The sequence below is a fragment of the Gymnoscopelus braueri genome (assembly GCF_963280865.1).
Source record: "Gymnoscopelus braueri genome assembly, chromosome: 10".
Classification (NCBI taxonomy): Eukaryota; Metazoa; Chordata; class Actinopteri; order Myctophiformes; family Myctophidae; genus Gymnoscopelus; species Gymnoscopelus braueri.
Window position 1 is genome coordinate 42,346,693 of NC_137611.1, and position 18,604 is coordinate 42,365,296.

At 41.5% G+C, this 18,604-nt stretch overlaps 2 protein-coding genes across 2 annotated transcripts in view; both read left to right on the top strand.

The window, feature by feature from the left end:
* imp3 (IMP U3 small nucleolar ribonucleoprotein 3) overlaps window positions 1–18,604 on the top strand; it is a 109,480-nt gene that overhangs the window by 73,874 nt on the left and 17,002 nt on the right. The window lies entirely within an intron of this gene.
* The window catches only part of LOC308093572 (uncharacterized protein), a gene marked incomplete at its 5' end in the record, with an annotated part of 94,722 nt that overhangs the window by 20,950 nt on the left and 55,168 nt on the right, over window positions 1–18,604 (top strand). Inside the window, 13 exons of the mRNA XM_080439905.1 lie at window positions 1,039–1,124; window positions 2,320–2,495; window positions 2,579–2,732; window positions 3,525–3,604; window positions 4,081–4,261; window positions 5,207–5,362; window positions 5,816–5,949; window positions 6,551–6,709; window positions 7,472–7,655; window positions 8,157–8,422; window positions 10,283–10,471; window positions 12,646–13,293; window positions 14,465–14,607. Coding sequence (XP_080296031.1) covers window positions 1,039–1,124; window positions 2,320–2,495; window positions 2,579–2,732; window positions 3,525–3,604; window positions 4,081–4,261; window positions 5,207–5,362; window positions 5,816–5,949; window positions 6,551–6,709; window positions 7,472–7,655; window positions 8,157–8,422; window positions 10,283–10,471; window positions 12,646–13,293; window positions 14,465–14,607 — 2,556 coding nt within the window. The remainder of the gene's footprint in view (window positions 1–1,038; window positions 1,125–2,319; window positions 2,496–2,578; window positions 2,733–3,524; window positions 3,605–4,080; window positions 4,262–5,206; window positions 5,363–5,815; window positions 5,950–6,550; window positions 6,710–7,471; window positions 7,656–8,156; window positions 8,423–10,282; window positions 10,472–12,645; window positions 13,294–14,464; window positions 14,608–18,604) is intronic.

Below are 18,604 nucleotides of genomic sequence, written 5' to 3' on the forward strand. Positions count from 1 at the left end.
AATCATAAATCAAACTATAGGTCTGTTTTACTACAATATTTACAAATATTCCCACTGTAAATAAACGTGATATTATAGCCCCCCCCCCCATACAGCTTAAAATCTCCACTGTGCTTTGTTTTTTATTTTGGTTTACATTTGTATAATGGATTTTAAGTAGGCAGAGATTTTACATAGGCTCCATACTGTATATCTTTGGATTGCACTGTTGGATGTTTTGGCTCCACTGTCTTATTAATTTGTGGGTGAACTGACTCAATGATAACAAAGTGATCAAATGACTGTTTAATGTGAGGATTGTTATGGTCATAACAGATGAATAGTTAAACTACACACCCCCTCGCTTCACTCTTCCGTGAATCCACATTTACTGAGAGAGGTTTAGAATTGTGACAAGGTCTCTTTTTACTTTCTTTCTACTGAAGTATACTGTATAAATGGTGAATTTATATAGCGCTTTTATCCAAAGCGCTTTACATAGATTGTGCGTTACATTCACCCATTCACACACACATTCATACACCGATGGTGGAGGAAACCATGCAAGGCACCAACCGGTTCATCGGGAGCAATTAGGGGTTCAGTGTCTTGCTCAAGGACACTTCGACACTAACTCCCCCCATCCCGGGATCGAACTGAGAACCTTGTGGTTTCCAGTTCACTCTACCCGGCCACTCTACCCCTGAGCCACTGCCGCCCTGTATACTGTTCAGGGCTGGTTTAAGTGCTATAAGAAATCAACAGCCTCAGAAACAGCAGCTCAGGGACTGAAAAAAAATACTTAAACTGTAGTTTCTTTCCTTACAAATATTCTCTTTGAAGTTGCATTCTAATCACTGTTAGTCACTGTATCTTTCTGATCCAAAGCAATAAAGCAATGGAGTCAAGTTCATCAGAGAATGCTCTCCTGCCAGAATACGAATGGAAACTGTAGAAGTCAGTGGGTTTAGTTTAATGACTAGTTGAGGACCATTTAGGATAATTGCATCCATAATAGGGTGCATAATAATAATAATAACTAGTCTCTCACAGCTCCAGAGTGTTTCATGTGAGTGGTGACCATAAAGACGAGATCAAAGGACCAAAGAGTCGGGTTGAAAAGACCACCTGCACGCCTAAGACCTGTAAGTCCTCGTCTGGTGTTTTCTGTGAAATTGTGCATAGTTTCCCCTGTTGTCTTTCTTACTGTAAAACTGCATTTTGATTTAATAGATGCCTTATTCGATGCCTCTCTGGTATATACTGTATGTGTTGTGCATCGTTAAATAAACAAAACAAATAAAATAAAATAAATAGGCCTAAGCACAGTGGTGTAAAGTATCTAAGTACATTTACTTAAGTGTTGTACTTAAAGGAGAATTTTGGACTAAAGTTTTCTTACCTTTTCTATGACGTTATGATATCTTAGGATGAATGGTACAGTAGAAAAATGTCATAACTCCACCCCTGAGCCGCCACAGCTTAAAAGGTCTTAGGTCTTAGGTTAGATCACATATTTTAATAGCTTTTTATTTTTATTTTTTTGGTGAGATCTGACGTTCATAGTGACAGAACACTGTCCCAAAAAAAAAAAAAAAAAAAAAAAAAAAAAAAAAAATCTCGCTAGACGAGATTGAAATCTCGAGATTTCAATCTCGTCTAGCGAGACTTCTGTTTTTTTTTTATTATTATTTTTTGGTTGCATAGTGTTCTGTCACTATGAACGTCAGATCTCACCAAAAAAATAAAAATAAAAAGCTATTAAAATATATGATCTAACCTAAGGCCTATCCGCGCACCTTTTAAGCTGTGGCGGCTCAGGGGTGGAGTTATGACATTTTTCTACTGTACCATTCATCCTAAGATATCATAACGTCATAGATAAGGTAAGAAAACTTTAGTCCAAAATTCTCCTTTAAGTAAATATTGTAAGTACTTAAACTTTTCTGGAGTATTTCCAATTTTCTGTAATTTTACTTCTACTCCACTAGATCTCAGAGGCAAATGTTGTACTTTTACTCCATTACATTTATTTGAAAACTTTAGTTACTAGTTACTTTGTAGATTTTTATTATTATTACAAAACATACATTAACCACTTCAGCCCTATATACATTTCGGCCATTTGAAAATAGCCGATTTTCTAATGATGCCAAAACCTTTGTACTTTTACTCAAGTATATTTTGAATTCCGGACTTTTACTTGTAACGCAGTATTTCTATATTGCAGTATTGATACTTTTACTTAAGTGAAACAATTGAGTACTTGTTCCACCACTGCCTAAGCATTCTTTTAGAGTAATACATTTAAAACGCACATTTTGATGTTATTCATTCTAGGGTCTAAGATGGTGGGCTGGCAGCTGTGTTCCAACATGTCGTACCCCTCATCTGGCCAGCAGGGGGCAGTTCTTCCCCCCCCAGGCCCTGTCCACCTGTCCCTCAGGTTGCTGAAGTTAGACAGAGGTCTTCATTATTACCTGCTGGAGGCTGCCTACTCTCAGGTCATGATGCAGGTACTCCGCCGAAATTCTCCTTTAACACAACCTGCTCGATGCCCACTTGCTCCCATTCATGTCGTGTGGTGTGTGTGTTTTAGACGGGCTCCTGGCTCCCGAGAGACGCCTCCCTCCACCTCCTCCTGGCCACGCCCAAGTCGACCGTCCCCAGGGACATGTCTCTGGACGTGGACCTGAACCCTCACAGGCTGCTGGTCAAGGTCACCCATCCCCTGAAAACCATCCACATCCAGGGTTGGTTTGAGAGGAGCAGCCTCGATAACTCCATGCTTTTTTTTAAAGACCCTAAAACTACACAGAACTAACCTTTAACCGCTTAAGCGTAATATACTTTGTCGTATGACAAATAAGCAAAAATAGCCGATCTACAAGCTCACAAAACCCCCACAGCGCAGCGGGTTGTGGCCTTGTAGATTTTTTGCTGCTTTTGAAAAGTTGGAAATTCAGGGAATGTTTATGGAAAGTTTTGGCCTACAATGACATGCACAAAAAAGTTGAAAGCAGTGGTGGAAAGTAACTAAGTACATTTATTTAAGTACTGCATTTAAGTACAATTTTGAGGTATTTGTACTTTACTTGAGTATTTCCAATTTCCAATACTTTTACTTCTACTCCACTACATCTCAGAGGCAAATGTTGTACTTTTACTCCACTACAATTATTTGAAAACTTTAGTTACTAGTTACTTTTCAGACATAAATTATGATATTAAGAAACATACATTATTAATCACTTTAGCCCTATTTTATACCTAGGCTATTTGAAAATAGCCGATCTACAAGCTCACAATGCGACGCGTTGTGAGCTTGTAGATCTGCTATTTTCAAACATTTTAGTACTTTTACTTTTGGTACTTTAAGTACATTTTGATGCCATTACTTTTGTACTTTTACTCAAGTACATTTTTAATTCTGGACTTTTACTTGTAACAGAGTATATCTATATTGCAGTATTGGTACTAGTTACTTAAGTACTTTTTCCACCACTGGTTGAAAGGGGTTAAAAGATTATCCGTTGTCCTTCCAGGTCAACTGGAACAGTCGAGGAACGTAAACACTGGAAAGCTGGAGCTGTTGATCGATAACATTCATCATTATTACATCATGGTATGTGTGCGGACCTTTCTCTTTTTATAACTCTCATTTCATCTCTGTGAGATACCCCCAGTCATACATTTCAGTTTTTTGGGCGGTGAAACCGCCCCTATAAGTGAGGTTTGGATATTTGTACAATGTGCAGGAATGTGCATTGGCCAAAAATGTACAAAAATGTACCCCGCCTAACCCTGCACCGTGATTGGCCAATCACAGTCTATTCAGGACTGTGATTGGCCAGTGTCACATGACACATGTGCATAGCCCTATATAAGAAACCATAACTTGAAAAAAACCACATTTGTTTTTTTCAAGTTATGGTTTCTTCCATCATAAAGAGTGTTTCAATAAATGTATTTCTTTTTTGTACATGATTGGTTGACTCCATTCAGTATTGTGATGATTAGCTAGCAAGACACCGCCCACTTCACACAGGGTGTGATTTATTTTTTGCTTTGTCATATTTGTTGTCTCTGTTCCCGCCACAGGCGTTGGCTGATACCCAAACGCTTCTGTCAGAGCAGCGGACGCGGTATCACCTGGAGGCCAAAACGGCAGCCGAGGGACGTCCCATGATCCTCTCTGCCAACGTGACTCGTGGTTTAGGCAGGAAGACCAGCTTTTCCGCCACGGTGAAAAACGTGTTCCGGGAAACCGCCTCGCTCTCAGGTGTTCGACCACACACACCCGACAATAGAGGCTGATCACAGAATGATTAGAATGACCGTTTATCCTCCATGTTGGAAGAGACATGCTACATTATGTGCAAAACAAACAATTGCTACGTGTTGATGTATAATATATAGCGTCTCTGTCGGGTGGAAACCTCAGATGTCCAAAACTGTTACTTTTCAGGATTCAAATTCAAAAACCGCAAAAGTGGCAGATCTACAAGCTCAAGGTTGTGGATCTTGTGGATCTGCTACTTTTGATGCTTTTGTGTGACGCAGTGCAGTATGATCAAGCGGGGCATTCATTTACGAAAAAACACAAAAAGTTAAAATATGGAGATAAGAGTTTTCTGCCCGACAGCAACGATATATATAAACATAAATGTAATAATTATAAGATTATTGAATCTTGTAAACAAGTCATAGTGGAATAGTAATTTCATGTTTTCCAGTATTTTACTCTAACACTGCCAAGAAATGAGGCATTTTCAATCTACAACTTACAATTTAGGCATTCTACTCTTATCCAGAGCATCTTATCTTATCTACAAGTAAAAAAAAACAGAGTAAGCAGAGTAAGCATGAGCCCTAGTCAACAAACAAGGTAAATATTCACATAAGTGAAGTACAGAGAGAACAATGTAGGGCCTCAGAGAAACTAGGATACCAGGTAAACATCAAACCTAGCATCTGTCAAAACAACACGATTGCTATGGTTACACAAGCAGTCATGCTGGAAGAAAGAGAACTAGAAACATTCCGCGCCATCTATTACATCTATTTATTACATCCAACAATAAAAGCATATCGCCTCTGTCGGGCGCCTACTGTCTTCATACAAAACAAGGACTTGCCTGACTTCTTTCCCCTCAAATAGCTTTCAGAGTGGGGTTTCTGTCAGAAACGAGGTAATAATCCATGTTGTGCTGCTGGTTGATCCTAGTGGCCCTGGAGCGCAGGATGGACGACAGCCGCAGACAGTACTCTGTGGAGGGGGAGGTGCTGTTACCCGGCGTGGTGGGAAGCAGGCTGCTGGGCCTCATGGAGCAGAAGGGCTCACTGTGGAGCTCTGCACTGAGGCTCAAGTATGGCCTGGGAGGTATGCAGAGAATGCCAAGAGACACAACATGCTAAATGTTGGCGCTACATAAAGATGCTTTACTACAGCGATCCTGAACCTTTACGATGGCCAGTTTGATATGTATTAGACCACCGCAGATACAATCTTTATCTCTGGGTCCCCAATCTACGCTTCAAAATCTTTAGTCTTAATTTAACTCTGAGAGTGTGTTAATACAGGTCCATTTGGTTCCATTTGTACACTCTGAGTTACAGACCTGTAAGGGTCCATTTGGCTGAAACCCCCTGAAGCCCTTTCAAGGACCCCTGGGGGTCACTGGCAGAGGTGTTTTTCTGTCCTAGAGCTCTAAAGGGACGACCAGCTTTGTCTTCACTCTTCAGGATCTACTGGGGCTTTAAACATCTCGCCGTCAGCGAGAAGTTGTTCTCCCACTATTTTCGGGTTATTTTAACGTCTGAACCCCCTGTACAGATGATGCCCGGCTCTTGCGTCAGGAGTGCTACACGTCTCAGAGTCTGAGGGCCGAGAGAGACCCGAGCCTGGCTTACACCATGAGAGCAGAACATGAGCTGTACTGCTCCAACACCGCTTCCGTCAACCACAAGGTATCTGGGAAGAGCTTTCAGAAACTCCATGGAAAGAAAATGATAATGTAAGAAGAACGAATGCAGACCATATTAACCATGAGGGGGGAATTCAGCTTCAGCTTCACATAGGTGATGGCTGCTCCGGTGGCCATATTGAGCGCTCAGGGGGGAGCAGTCAGGGGTTAAATGATTGATTGATTGATTGATTACTTTGTTAGTCAGAAATGTAAACAACTATAAGACTTTAAGGCTAAAAGGATAACACAAAAAAGTCCTGGGGACTTGTTTCCAGTGCCTAGCTCACGGACAGTGGTGGAAAGTAACTAAGTACATTTACTTAAGTACTGTACTTAAGTAAAGTGTTGAGATATTTGTACATTACTTGAGTATTTTCAATTTCAAATTCTTTTACTTCTACTCTACTATATCTTGGATCCAAATATTTTACTTTTACTCCACCACAATTATTTGAAAACTTTAGTTACTAGTTACTTTGTAGATTTTTATTTTTGTTATAAAACATACTTCTGTAACTGCCTGGCTTTTCTAATTAGATTTTCAGTGATGCACCCATGCTCATAGATCTCGTTTCCCCCCCTTTACTCTGTGTCACATGCAGGTCAAATTCAGACATGAGGAGAGCCCCAGCCACATCAAATCTAGCCTGGATGTGAGCTATGGCCAACACTGGGACGAGATCAACAACAAACGCAGGCTGCTCCTCAGCCAGTCCTTCAAGAATCAGTCCACAGCAAACCACACCAGCTACACTCTGGAGGTACAGAGTACAGACCATCAGCTAACAGCATCTGTTGGTGTTGAATTACACCTTTGTCTCCCATTAGAACACATGCCAAGTTGATAAATATATAAAGGGATAGATAGATGGATAGATGGATAGATGATATAGATAGGATAGATCAGTGGTTCTCAAACCTATTCATGTAAAAGACCCCAAATTGACACATATTAGCCTGCGGACCCCCATTTGAAAAGATATGCCAGGGACCCCCATAAGAGAATATTTTTATGGCTCTAGCAGTGATTCTCAACCATTTTCATTTCAAGGGCACCCAGTTTGATCTGCATTAAGCCACGGACCTCCATTTGATGCCATTTTGGTCTCTCGGACCCCAATCTACATTGTAGTATCATCAGTGTTAACCCATGTAGACCTGAGGCCAATTTTAAAAACGCCTTCTACTGTAAATCCTAACCTAAGTTTTCAGAAAATCTTCTATTTTTTTATTTAAAAAAAATAAAAGAAATCCTGTTGCTATAAACATGGCAACTTCTAAAATGACACAGATGCTTTCCCGGTTTTAAAGGTATAACAACGTACAGTATACAGTAGGCTTTCCCGGTCTTAATGGGTTAATTTTACTCTGAGAGTGTACAAACGGGACCCCCTCAAGGACTCCTGGGGGTCCCCGGACCCCACTTTGAGAACCACTGGGATAGATAATAGATAGATAGATAGAATTGTTCGCCTTTTACCCAAGTGAAAGAAGAGAAAAGAACTGTGTTGCTTTTTTTCTAGTTCAACCTCCAGGTGCCAGAGAAACACCTGAACTACAGGACCCAGCTGCTCCACACCCACCTGAGACAGCACGGGTCCGAGAGCAGCACTCACCTCAAGGTCAACTACAATGACCTGCTGCCCCTAGTGGCTGGACTGCACTGGAAGACCTCTGACAGAGACGCCGCACACAAGCAATGGGAAGGTGAAAACAAAACCCGTTTCAATCTTTTCTTCAAAAGACATGGAAACGGTTTCTTGAACTGACAATATTTCATTCATTCTTCCCTTTATTTTTCCATAGTGTTTTCTTACAAGTGACATTGCTTCAAGAACTTATCCAGAACTTATTTTGTATGAATAAAATGTTATTCTAACCAATCTGTAGGGCAGAGTATGTTAATACAATATAACTACTAGTACATCTGCAGTGGTTGGAGGTGGTCTCCCTGCTCTTCTATTGAGACATTTAGACAGTAGGAAGGGCATCTACTGGCTGACAAGTAGTGACGTGGCCGTGGTTTCATAGTGACATGGCCATGGTCCACCCGCCAGCCGGCCCGCCCTCCCAATTTTAATATAGGATAGGTAGGCTTTGCTCAGAAGGTGCATCTTCTGTCTAATGTTCAAAATGAATAAAACGATGTTATATTATATTAGCAACAACCACTGCATCTTTATTAGTGTTGTTTTTGTTTTGGACCAGGCTCGTTGAACATGGACACACCCTGGTTGTACGTCTACACCTCACACAAGCTGAGCCAGCCCACGCCTCGTACCCTGCAGCTGACCTCAGAGCTTACCGCCAGGAAGTGGCTGACCATCCGCAACCTGGTTCTGGACGCTCTCTACAGGGACCGGGGCCGAGAGAAGGAGGCCCGCCTGGACCTCTACACACCAGCTGTCACCTACCTCAAAGTCAGCACTACCATCAATGACCTTTGCCCGTATTTAACGTTAAAGCTGCAATCCGTAAGATTGACGTCTAAAGGACCGTTTACTCTGAGCACTATAACTAAGAATACAGTCTTAAAAAACGAGTCCACACCGACTATAAAACAAATACAATGGTGAAGGATATAGTTATATAGTTATTGTTGTAGTGCTCAGTGTGAACGGCCCTTTACCTGGGATTTGAACTCACGCGCAAGTGCAAAAAATATAGATTAAACCGCAGATCCCCATGTATAGAGTACCCTGAAGTCCTCAATATGACATATGTCATAGCACTGGTGTCAGATTGGCCTGGACTCCATATTTGGGTATGCCTGACACGGAACTCCATATATGGGCATAAAAGGGACACAGTCAGACAGACGGGTACAATGGGTCTGACAACGGGTACAACGGGTGCTGCATAACGTCTGTCATTTGGAAACCTCATATGTCCAACACTTTTCAGGATTCAAATAAAAAAATAGCAAAAATGGCAGCTCAAAACGCGACGCTTTGTGCCGCGCTTCGAGATTGCCGATCTGCTACTTTTGATGCTTTGTGTTGATGGTGTAGTATGATCAAGTAGGGTGTTTTTTATGAAAAATCTATGAAAAAACACAAAAAGTTAAAATCTGGAGACACAGATTTGCTAAAATAAGGTTTTGGCATGTCCTCCTCATAGTAGAACGGTAGGATTCACCATAAACGAAAAATGTCCCTTTAAAACCTGTTCAAGACCACTGAGTAGACCACAGAGTAATCACAGCAAAAACTGAGGGTCCCATTCTTGGAGTTCAGTCAGCAATTATGACTCCGGATTTTACTGCAGGGGTTCCCCAACTTTGTACCCCCATAGTCTCACGAGCATCCGTCATACAGAGCACGGAAGCTCTGAAAATGATCAAGCGATAAAGCGGATGTGATGCCTCCTCCCCGCTTCCATTCGGTCTTTACAGTCGTGCAAATTTGTCCTAATATAAATCAAAATCATCTAAGCATATATATATAACTTGCTGCTTATCAGAAATGGAAATTCAAAAATAAAATGTAAAGATATTTTTTAATATATTTCCGTGAACGGAAATGATGAACAGATGTCAGCTTCCTGTCTCGGCTTTCAGGAGGTGTAGTTCCAGTTCCATAGCATTCGGAGATTGTGGAATAGTTGTCTGGCTACACAAGACTATCCCCTCCACTAGCCTACAATACTACAATAGCCTTTGTATGCCAGGTTGAAAGAAACTGCCACAATTATCTTTGAACTGAATTTGAATTCAATACCAGAGGGCACCCACCAGGGCCCCCACTTGGTAAAATAATAATAATAACAATAAAACTTTATTTATATAGCACCTCTCAAAACTGGGTTACAAAGTGCTTTACAAAGAAAACAGCAAAAGAAAACACACAAAACAAAACAAAGAAAGATTAGAGATTAAAAACAATGCAGAAAACAATGCAGAGATGCACATGAACAGACCACTGTCATACGGGTGCAGGACCAGTGGAGATAGACTATAGTCATCGACTAGGGCATGGGCATTAAAAGCTAATCTATAGAAGTGGGTTTTAAGGAGGGATTTAAACCGGGGGACAGACTCAGTGAGCCTGATCTCTAGGGGCAGGGCATTCCAAAGGGTAAGGGGGCTCTGAAGGTGAAGGCCATGCGACCTTTTGTATTTAACAGACCTTTTTGGAATAAAGCACATGCTGGCCCTGCAGAAACGGTGCGTGTGCTCGTGTCGGTCCCTCAGGACGTCACACATGATCACACCATCCATCCTAAACCTGCTGCCCCGCCACCGCTGCGGTGAATGGTACATGACTGAGTAATAAAAGTACATGATGACTCAAAGCTTGATGACTAAAGGCAGACTATTGTGTGCCACCATGCAGGCAGGTGGCTGGGGCGTCCTGGGGAAGCAGGGCGTGAAGGTCTCGGGCTCCCTGAGCTCCTTATGGACAGCGGCCATCAGAGGGGACGTGTCCCTGGAGGCCACCAGGTACAGTCACGCCCTCCAGATGGCCTCCAGCTACGGCAAGCACAACCTGAGTCTCACCGCAGCCCTCAACACCACCGACAAGGTGGGTGGAGCGAGGGCTGGAGAGTAAACACATTTAATTTATCCCTTTAAGACCTGAGGCGATTATTAAAAATGTTTTCTAAATCCTAACAGTTTTTTGAAAAAAATCGAAAAAAAATGTTTTCAAGATTTTTCAAAAATAGCAGATCTACAAGCTCATAGCGCGGCACTCGGTGCCGCGCTATGAGCTTGTATATCTGCTATTTTTGAATAGCCAAAGAAATCTTAAGTGACACAGATGCATTCCAGGTCTTAATGGGTTATTTGATTTTGAGGTACTTTGCTGGAGTATTTCGATTTTGTATTCAAATACTTAATATTTCTACTCCATCTCAGGGGCAAATATTGTCATTATTACTCCACTATGTCTATGACAGCTTTAGTTACTTGTTACTTTGCAGAATTAGACTATTATTAAAACGATACATACAGGGCTGGATCTAGATTATTTTGCACCCAAGGCAAGCTTTCTCTGGCACCCCCACCCTTGACAATTAAAATTGCTTACCTTTATTTATCCTTACTATGTTTTTCCTCTGCTTGTTTTTATTGTTTGTACTGCACCCGGGGCTTTTGCCTTTTCATTTTCTTGTAGTCAGTCTCCAATTGAGTCTAAACACGAGCCTACCTTCTCCACTCTCGCTTGTTGTCACATCGTTGCTCAATCAATGACTGTGATGATCAATCATGTGCCATATACGGCCTATATTTTGAATTGTATACATATAACAAAAGATAGCACACATTCCTCACCTTCCTTCCTCTAAACTGCAGCACTGATGACAGTGTTTATAAGGTCGAATTTTGTAGTGTGTGTGACTGGTTTTACTAATTGCATTAATAACTGTTCAACAATGTTGGATGTCTGCGCTTTTTGATGAGGAGCCAACCTCAGCCCAACGATTATGGCGGTCAGGTTGTGTATCAATATTACATCACAATCAAGCAACACCAACAGGGTGTAACTGTTGGGCGGGGGGGGGGGGGGTGGTCATTGCATAGTCATCTTCCCTTGAGCTCTAGCCTGGCCTTGGTGGGTACGTGGCAGGAGGCCATGCCCCCATGCCCACCTGCATGCTGTATGGTTTTGGTCCATAATTCTAGTTCCGCAGGTCCTTTTGGTCAGGGGGCCTATGGGAGGTTGCCTGTGGAAGAGGGCCATGCCCCACTTCCTTTCTAATTGTCCAATAATGTTTTATTATTATTATGTACAAGCTATTTAGGATTTAAGTCCCACCTCATTCTTATCCCACTGGTTAAGGGATTATCATTGGGATTAATCCCAATTGGGGGTGACTGGAACTCTACTGGGAGTAGATAGCCCTTGTTTTTCAAGGTCAACATTCTCAGAGTCCAAAAAGTAAACAGTTGCGTTAATTATAATGAAAAAAATAGAAAGATGCGTCCACTCATTGGTGCGCATATCTACACCAGGACGTGTGGCTATTCTATAATACCAGTGATCTTTTACGTCGACATTGGTGTCTATGACGTCAATTGTCTCCATATTTGGACAATCTTTCAGTCCATTTCTGACATCCGTTGACTCTACAATATAAAATTTACAAAAAAAAAGTTCTGCAAATGAAGAAAATGGATTATGTGGATCTCGAGATCTACATGGGAATGGCGTGGCTACCATGTGGACCTGTGACATCAGTGGTCTATGACATATCTGTGACGTATGACTGCACATTTAGGCAGGGGTTCAGCCCGATAAGAGCCCTTTTGACTTCCGTTTCAGGCAGTACGATGAACGAAATGGAACAGCAAGAACTTCAGCTGGGCCATGAACAGACATGCTGTTCTATTTGTCTGGATCGAATGAAGGATCCAGTGAGTGTTCCCTGTGGACACAACTACTGCAGTAGATGTATTGTGGGACACTGGAATAAGGATGATGAAAAGGGGAGATTCAGCTGTCCGCAGTGCAAACAGGAATTCACCTCAAGACCTGATCTGAAGAAGAACAACGTATTGGCTGAGGTGGCGATGAGCCTGAAAAAGATAGCACTCCAAGCTGTTCCTCCTGACCAGTACTATGCTGGATCTGGAGACGTGCCCTGTGATTTCTGCACTGGAAAAAAACTGAAAGCGCTGAAGAGTTGTCTTCAGTGTATGGTCTCTTACTGTGACGCTCACCTCCAGCCTCACTATGAATATCCTGCCTTTAAGAAACACAAGCTGGTCAAATCCTCCCCTAAGCTCCAGGAGAACATCTGTGTTCGTCACGACGAGGTGAAAAAGGTAATCTGCCGTACTGATCATCAGTGTATCTGTTATATGTGCAGCATAGAACACCACAAGGGTCACGATATTAACTCGGTTTCAGCAGAATGGACGGAGAAACAGAAAGAGCTTGTCGCGAGTCAGAAGAACATCCAGGTGAGAATCCAGCAGACGGAAAAAGACGTGAAGGATCTTTACCAGGAGGTGAAGTCCCTCAATCACTCTGCCGACACAGCAGTGGAAGACAGTGACAACATGTTCACCGAGGTCATCACTTTCATTCAGAGAAGACGAACTGAGGTGAGGGAGCTGATCAGAGAGCAGCAGAAACATTACGTGAGTTGTGCTGAAGAACTGAAGACGAGTCTGGAGCAGGAGGTTACTGACCTGAGGAGCAGACATGTTGAGCTGGAGCAGCTCTCACACATCGAGGATCAAGTCCATTTTCTTCACGGTTACGGCGAACTTCCAAGCATCAGTGTGTCTACACATCCAGCCAACAGCGATGCTCGTCCCTTGAGCTACTTCGAAGACGTGACCGTGGCTCTGTCAAAGATGAGGGGAAAACTAGAGGGTATTCTTAAAGATGAAGGGGCAAACGTCCCAGAACCCGAGAACAGGCCCGAGTTCTTACAATATTTTGCAATTTTCATATTATTTTTCACGTTACATGTATTGCATGATGTTTTGTCGTGAATATTCCTGATATGGGTAGAGTGATATATATACATATGCAAGCAGGTCAGATATTCAAGATATTCCTGATATTGTATGAGTATTGTAAAGATATATACATACATATGGTGCATGTGTAGCAGGGTGGCTCAGAGCCTTTGCCTGATGACCAAAAGCCTAATACCTCCCCCGGCCAAGGAGGAATTCCCCTTTAGGCTATAGTGGACAAGATGTTGACTTTCCACGCGGGAGGAATCCCGGGCGTTACACATGGTTGGAAGAAAGGACTGGAATTGGAAATGGAATGAGGCAGTTGAAATGGCAGCAGATAATAGTAGTAGATGCGTACATGAGGTGCAGTCACACTGGATCCAAACACAGCAAATCAAAAAAGCACGTCTAAAGCACGCCTACAGGCAAATCTCGGCCCGCACACCGGATCCGGCCCAGCACAAGAACAGAAAAGAAACAGGGATGAAAAATCAACAATCATATCCTCATCACCCATAGAGATTCACTGTCAATTCTGTCAGGTTCCGAGTGGAGAGACTGGACGCTGTTGCTGTGAGGTAGTGCTATAGCGGTCTCTTATAAAGATATCACCAGAACAGGGAACAATTGTGAAAGCGGATTTGCATTCAATGATAAATGATAAATAAGTGTAGGAAAGGAGGTTATATTTTCACACACAGAGGTATTGAAACTCAAATCCCACGCTATGTGTCATCCAGAGTAGGAGTGCACCTGGATCACAGTGCAGGTACTCTGTCCTTCTACAGCGTGTCTGACACCATGACTCTCCTCCACAGAGTCCAGACCACATTCCCCCGATCCTCTATCCTGGATTTTGGTTTCCGTCATGTGTTCGAAATATCATGTACTGTATATACATGCGTTCACATGCGCTACCTGTATATATGTATATAGCTTTATTTGTTCTATTTAACCTGTTTTCTATCTCTTTCCTGTGACCCCAAGTAGACCAGACCACGTTGTGCTTGTCTCTCATGACTACAGAATAATATAATATACAGTATTTTATTTTTTCTATTCAATTTATTTTTTCTAATCGGTTGCCTAATCGTTGCAGAATTTGAAGAAGAAGCAAGCAATAATGAGGATGATCTTGTCCAGGCCAAAGAGTCCGTCCTTGGAGCTGATGCTAGACGGATCAGTGGAAGAAGTGAGGAAGGATAAGAACATGTACCAAAAGGCTGCAACGCTGCGACTCAGGTCTGTCCATTGATTTTATGATGACCCTAACATGAGGTCCAATACATTTTACCACGTGAACCCCTAGCGTCCCTATTCTGAGCATGTCATAGTAGGCGAACATCAGGTGAAAATAGATGAACATTATTATTATAAAACAATTAGCAGATCTACAAGCTCACATACATGCTTGTGAGCTTGCAGATCTGCTATGTTCGGCGAAGAGATTTGCTGTAGCAGCAAAAAGGAGGGGGCCAAGTACTGACCCCTGGGGGACCCCCGGTCAATGAAGTATATTAGGTATCAAATTGATACCTTGTATACTTCATTGACAGTCCCCTACAGTCACTCAGGTCAGTCGCTAGCATCAACTGAACAGGAGGTGTGCTAGTGCTAGTGGGTGAGGTAACAAAACACAACTTGAACAAATGTGATTAATTAACTCATTTCATTTTAACCCTGACTTTTTAGCATAGCTGTAGTTGTTATTAATAGCTAAAATGTGAAAAATAATAGTGTTAATACTTCGTAAGTATTGTCTTTTAGACAGCAAGGCCAGCTAGATCCTGAGAAAATACTAATATTTCTTGAAACTGTATATCATATTTCTGTCACACGGCCTGAAGATAATATGCACTGAAGGTTTAGTTGAGAATTAGAAAATACTGTTCCTGAAGAAACAGTGTGGGGCTGCTGTGTTGGTAGTCAGTATGAAGTAGTTAATTATTCCTTACTCGGGAACAATGCAAGTCGGCAACGATGCAAATACGGAGTTCATGTCCGGTTATGCATACCCATTGTACCCGTTGTCTCTCTGTGTCCCTTTTGTGCCCATATATGGAGATCTCCTTCTGTCTGCCATGTGTCCATGTTATGCCCATATGTGGAGATATCTATATTTGCCTGTCCTTGTCCCTTGTATTTATTTGAAAGAAAGTTAAAAAGGGCGGGGCAGGTAGCTTGGTGTCTGGATTGCATTGCACTTCCATTATAAAATTAAAGTTAATTAAGAAAATATATAAAACATCAACTTTGTACTTAAATAACGGATCTTATTCAAATACATATACTCGAAAGAACGTGAAGAGAAAAGTAAAACGGTCTCACTCCAAAAGACCCTCACACACTGACTGTCACACAACAGCTGTCTCTCTCACACTGTCACGTACCACATGTGCAGAAACAGACATGTCAGAAACAGACAGACCTGGAACTGGAAAACTATCAAATTGAAGCTGATAAATGGGTACCGTGTTCATTCTCTACAAGCCAATGAATTACTACCAGAAAAAAACTTTACCTATTATGACATAGCCAGAGTAGGGGCACTAGGGTTCATGTGGCTAAGGAGAGATATTACAAAAAATATATATGTTCTCTAAGGTGGGAGAACATATACACAAATACATATAACACCGGGAGGGTTCTAGGGGGTCCCCAGCAAAATTTGTCAATATAGCATCAAAATCAGTTTAACCCTATATTATGCCGTTGTGTGCTATTTTAATTTTAAACTTTGTTTTATAGTTTTTTCTGCACATTAATAACAAATTCATTCATATTCGGTTCATGATATGTGCACAGGTTGTGTGCTATTTTAAAGAAATCTTGAAAGAAATGTGAAATCTTATGTGAAATATTTTTGATACATCCCTGGTACCAAATATTTTCTGATGGGGGTCCGTGACCAAAACACATATTCATTTGGGGGTCCTTGACGTGAAAATGTCTGAGAACCACTGCTCTAAGGATCAGCAACTTTTTATTTTAACTTAACCCCAGTGTCCCTATTCTGAGGGAACAGTCGATGAAATACCACATCTACAAGCTCACCATGCCACCCGGGGGGGAAAAGGAAGGGGGCCTAGTACAGATCAGACCCCGGGGGTACTCCAGTCAATGAAGTATATTGCGTTTAAATGGTTAACAGGATTTGGAGGTGCGGATGTAGCTACTGAATTAAAACTGTAAACAAAGCCTTTTTGTTGGACGCGTTCATGAGGTGTCTTTCATAATAGGTCTATCTTGAAGAAGTGAGTGCTGGTCAACACTGGGCCGCTAGACATAGAAAGATATAGTACCTTTGTTCCAGCCCTCTTCTCACACTCAAATTATGATAATATCTTATTAATATTATGAATGATGTCTTTTGTAACGCCTGCTGATCTAGAAAAAGCAGCCCACGTGTTTATCTCCTCTCGCCTAGATTACTGCAACTCCCTATACTCTGGAAAAACCTATCTCGTCTCCCAATTAGTTGCAGCAGTCGTCTAAAGCTAGCTCTCCACCGCACCGACGTCGGGGGCGGAAGGCGTTGGAAATCGTCTTTTGCCGACAACCTGTTGTAGATGGTGCCGTGCCGTCGGGTCGGGACTTCTTTTTTTTTTTTATAATGATTTATTTATTGACAATGTACAACGTACACATCATTATCACATTTCTTCTTCTTTTTTTTTTTTGTAAACAAGACATAATAAAAAATACAAAAAATAAAGGAAAAGACACAATACACAAAAACAAAACAGAAATAAGACAAAAATACAAAAACAGTCCTCCCATGCCCTCCCCCCACCCCTTTCCCAGAATGGTACACAACTCAACACTCAACATTCTCTTATTTTCCTTTTTTTTTCCTTTTCACAACACCTTTCAGACAGTATCAAATATCATAAAGCAAACAAAAAATAATAATAAAAATCAGAGGAGATAGAAAAATCAGCTGTTAGGAGATAGTGATGGAAGAACTTCAAAGAAATTACCCCAGATTTTCTGATATATTGCAGGTTTTCTTCTTACATTATACAATATCTTTTCTGGTGTGCAATAGGATGAGAGTTCATTTAACCAGTGTCTCTGTGAAGGTGAATTTTCGGATTTCCAATTAACTAGGATGACTTTCTTCGCGGCTGTACTGGCGAGCGACACGAAATATTTTTTATTAAAATTTATATTGAGCGGATTGACGTCCCCCAGTAACCATATTCTTGGGTCATGTGGAATGTCAGATTCCACGATCTCCGAGACACTGGACAAGATGAACTTCCAATAATCATCTAGGTGTGGGCAGCTCCACAACATATGAACCAAATTACCTTCTGATACTTTACATCTTTGGCACAGAGGGGAAATATTCCCATCCATCTTGTGCAATCTGAGTGGGGTAAAGTAAGTTCTATGGAAAATGTTAAATTGCATCTGTCTATGTTTTGTTGAAATCAACACTCTCTGGGACCTCTCTAAAATGTTTTGCCAATCCACATCATCATAAGTGCATCCCAAGTCTGTCTCCCATTTATGTTTAAAAGTCATTGCATTATAAATTGGCAGATTTTTGTTTAGAATACTATAAATGGAGGATGTTAGACCTTTGGTGGAGGTAATAAGTGTACTAGCCATGTGATCCTCCAAAGGGGATTTATTTGGGATATTTGGAAAGTCTGTAGATTTTTCTTGAATCCAATGTCTAATTTGGAGATATTTAAATAGGTCATGTCTGGGCAGGTTAAATTTGGACGACAATTGTTGAAAGTTTGACAATATATCGTTTTTGTATAGATCCCCCACAGTTCTGATTCCATTATTGACCCATCTCTTCAATGTACCATCAGCTATGGGGTATGGAATATTAGGGTTTTCCCATAAAGGTGTCAATCTCATCAGAGATGTATCTTTTCCTAATAATTTATGGGACTCCTGCCATGCTTCAAAAGCGCTCAATATTATAGGATTCTTTGTAATTTTGGAGAGGGTTTTCTTTGAGCCCAAAAAGGGAACGACCTTCAAAGGGGTTAGACCAAGCTCTACCTGTTCTATATGCAGCCACTTGACCTCACCAACCTCAGGGTGTAACCACGTCCATAAAGGGCGGAACTGCGAAGCCAAATAGTAATATCTAAAATTAGGGAGATTTAGGCCTCCCTTATTATAGGGGGCTTGGAGTGTGCTTAATTTGACACGTGGAGTTTTGTTCTGCCACAAAAAGGAGGAAATGGGTTTGTTGAGATCACTAAAAAATCCT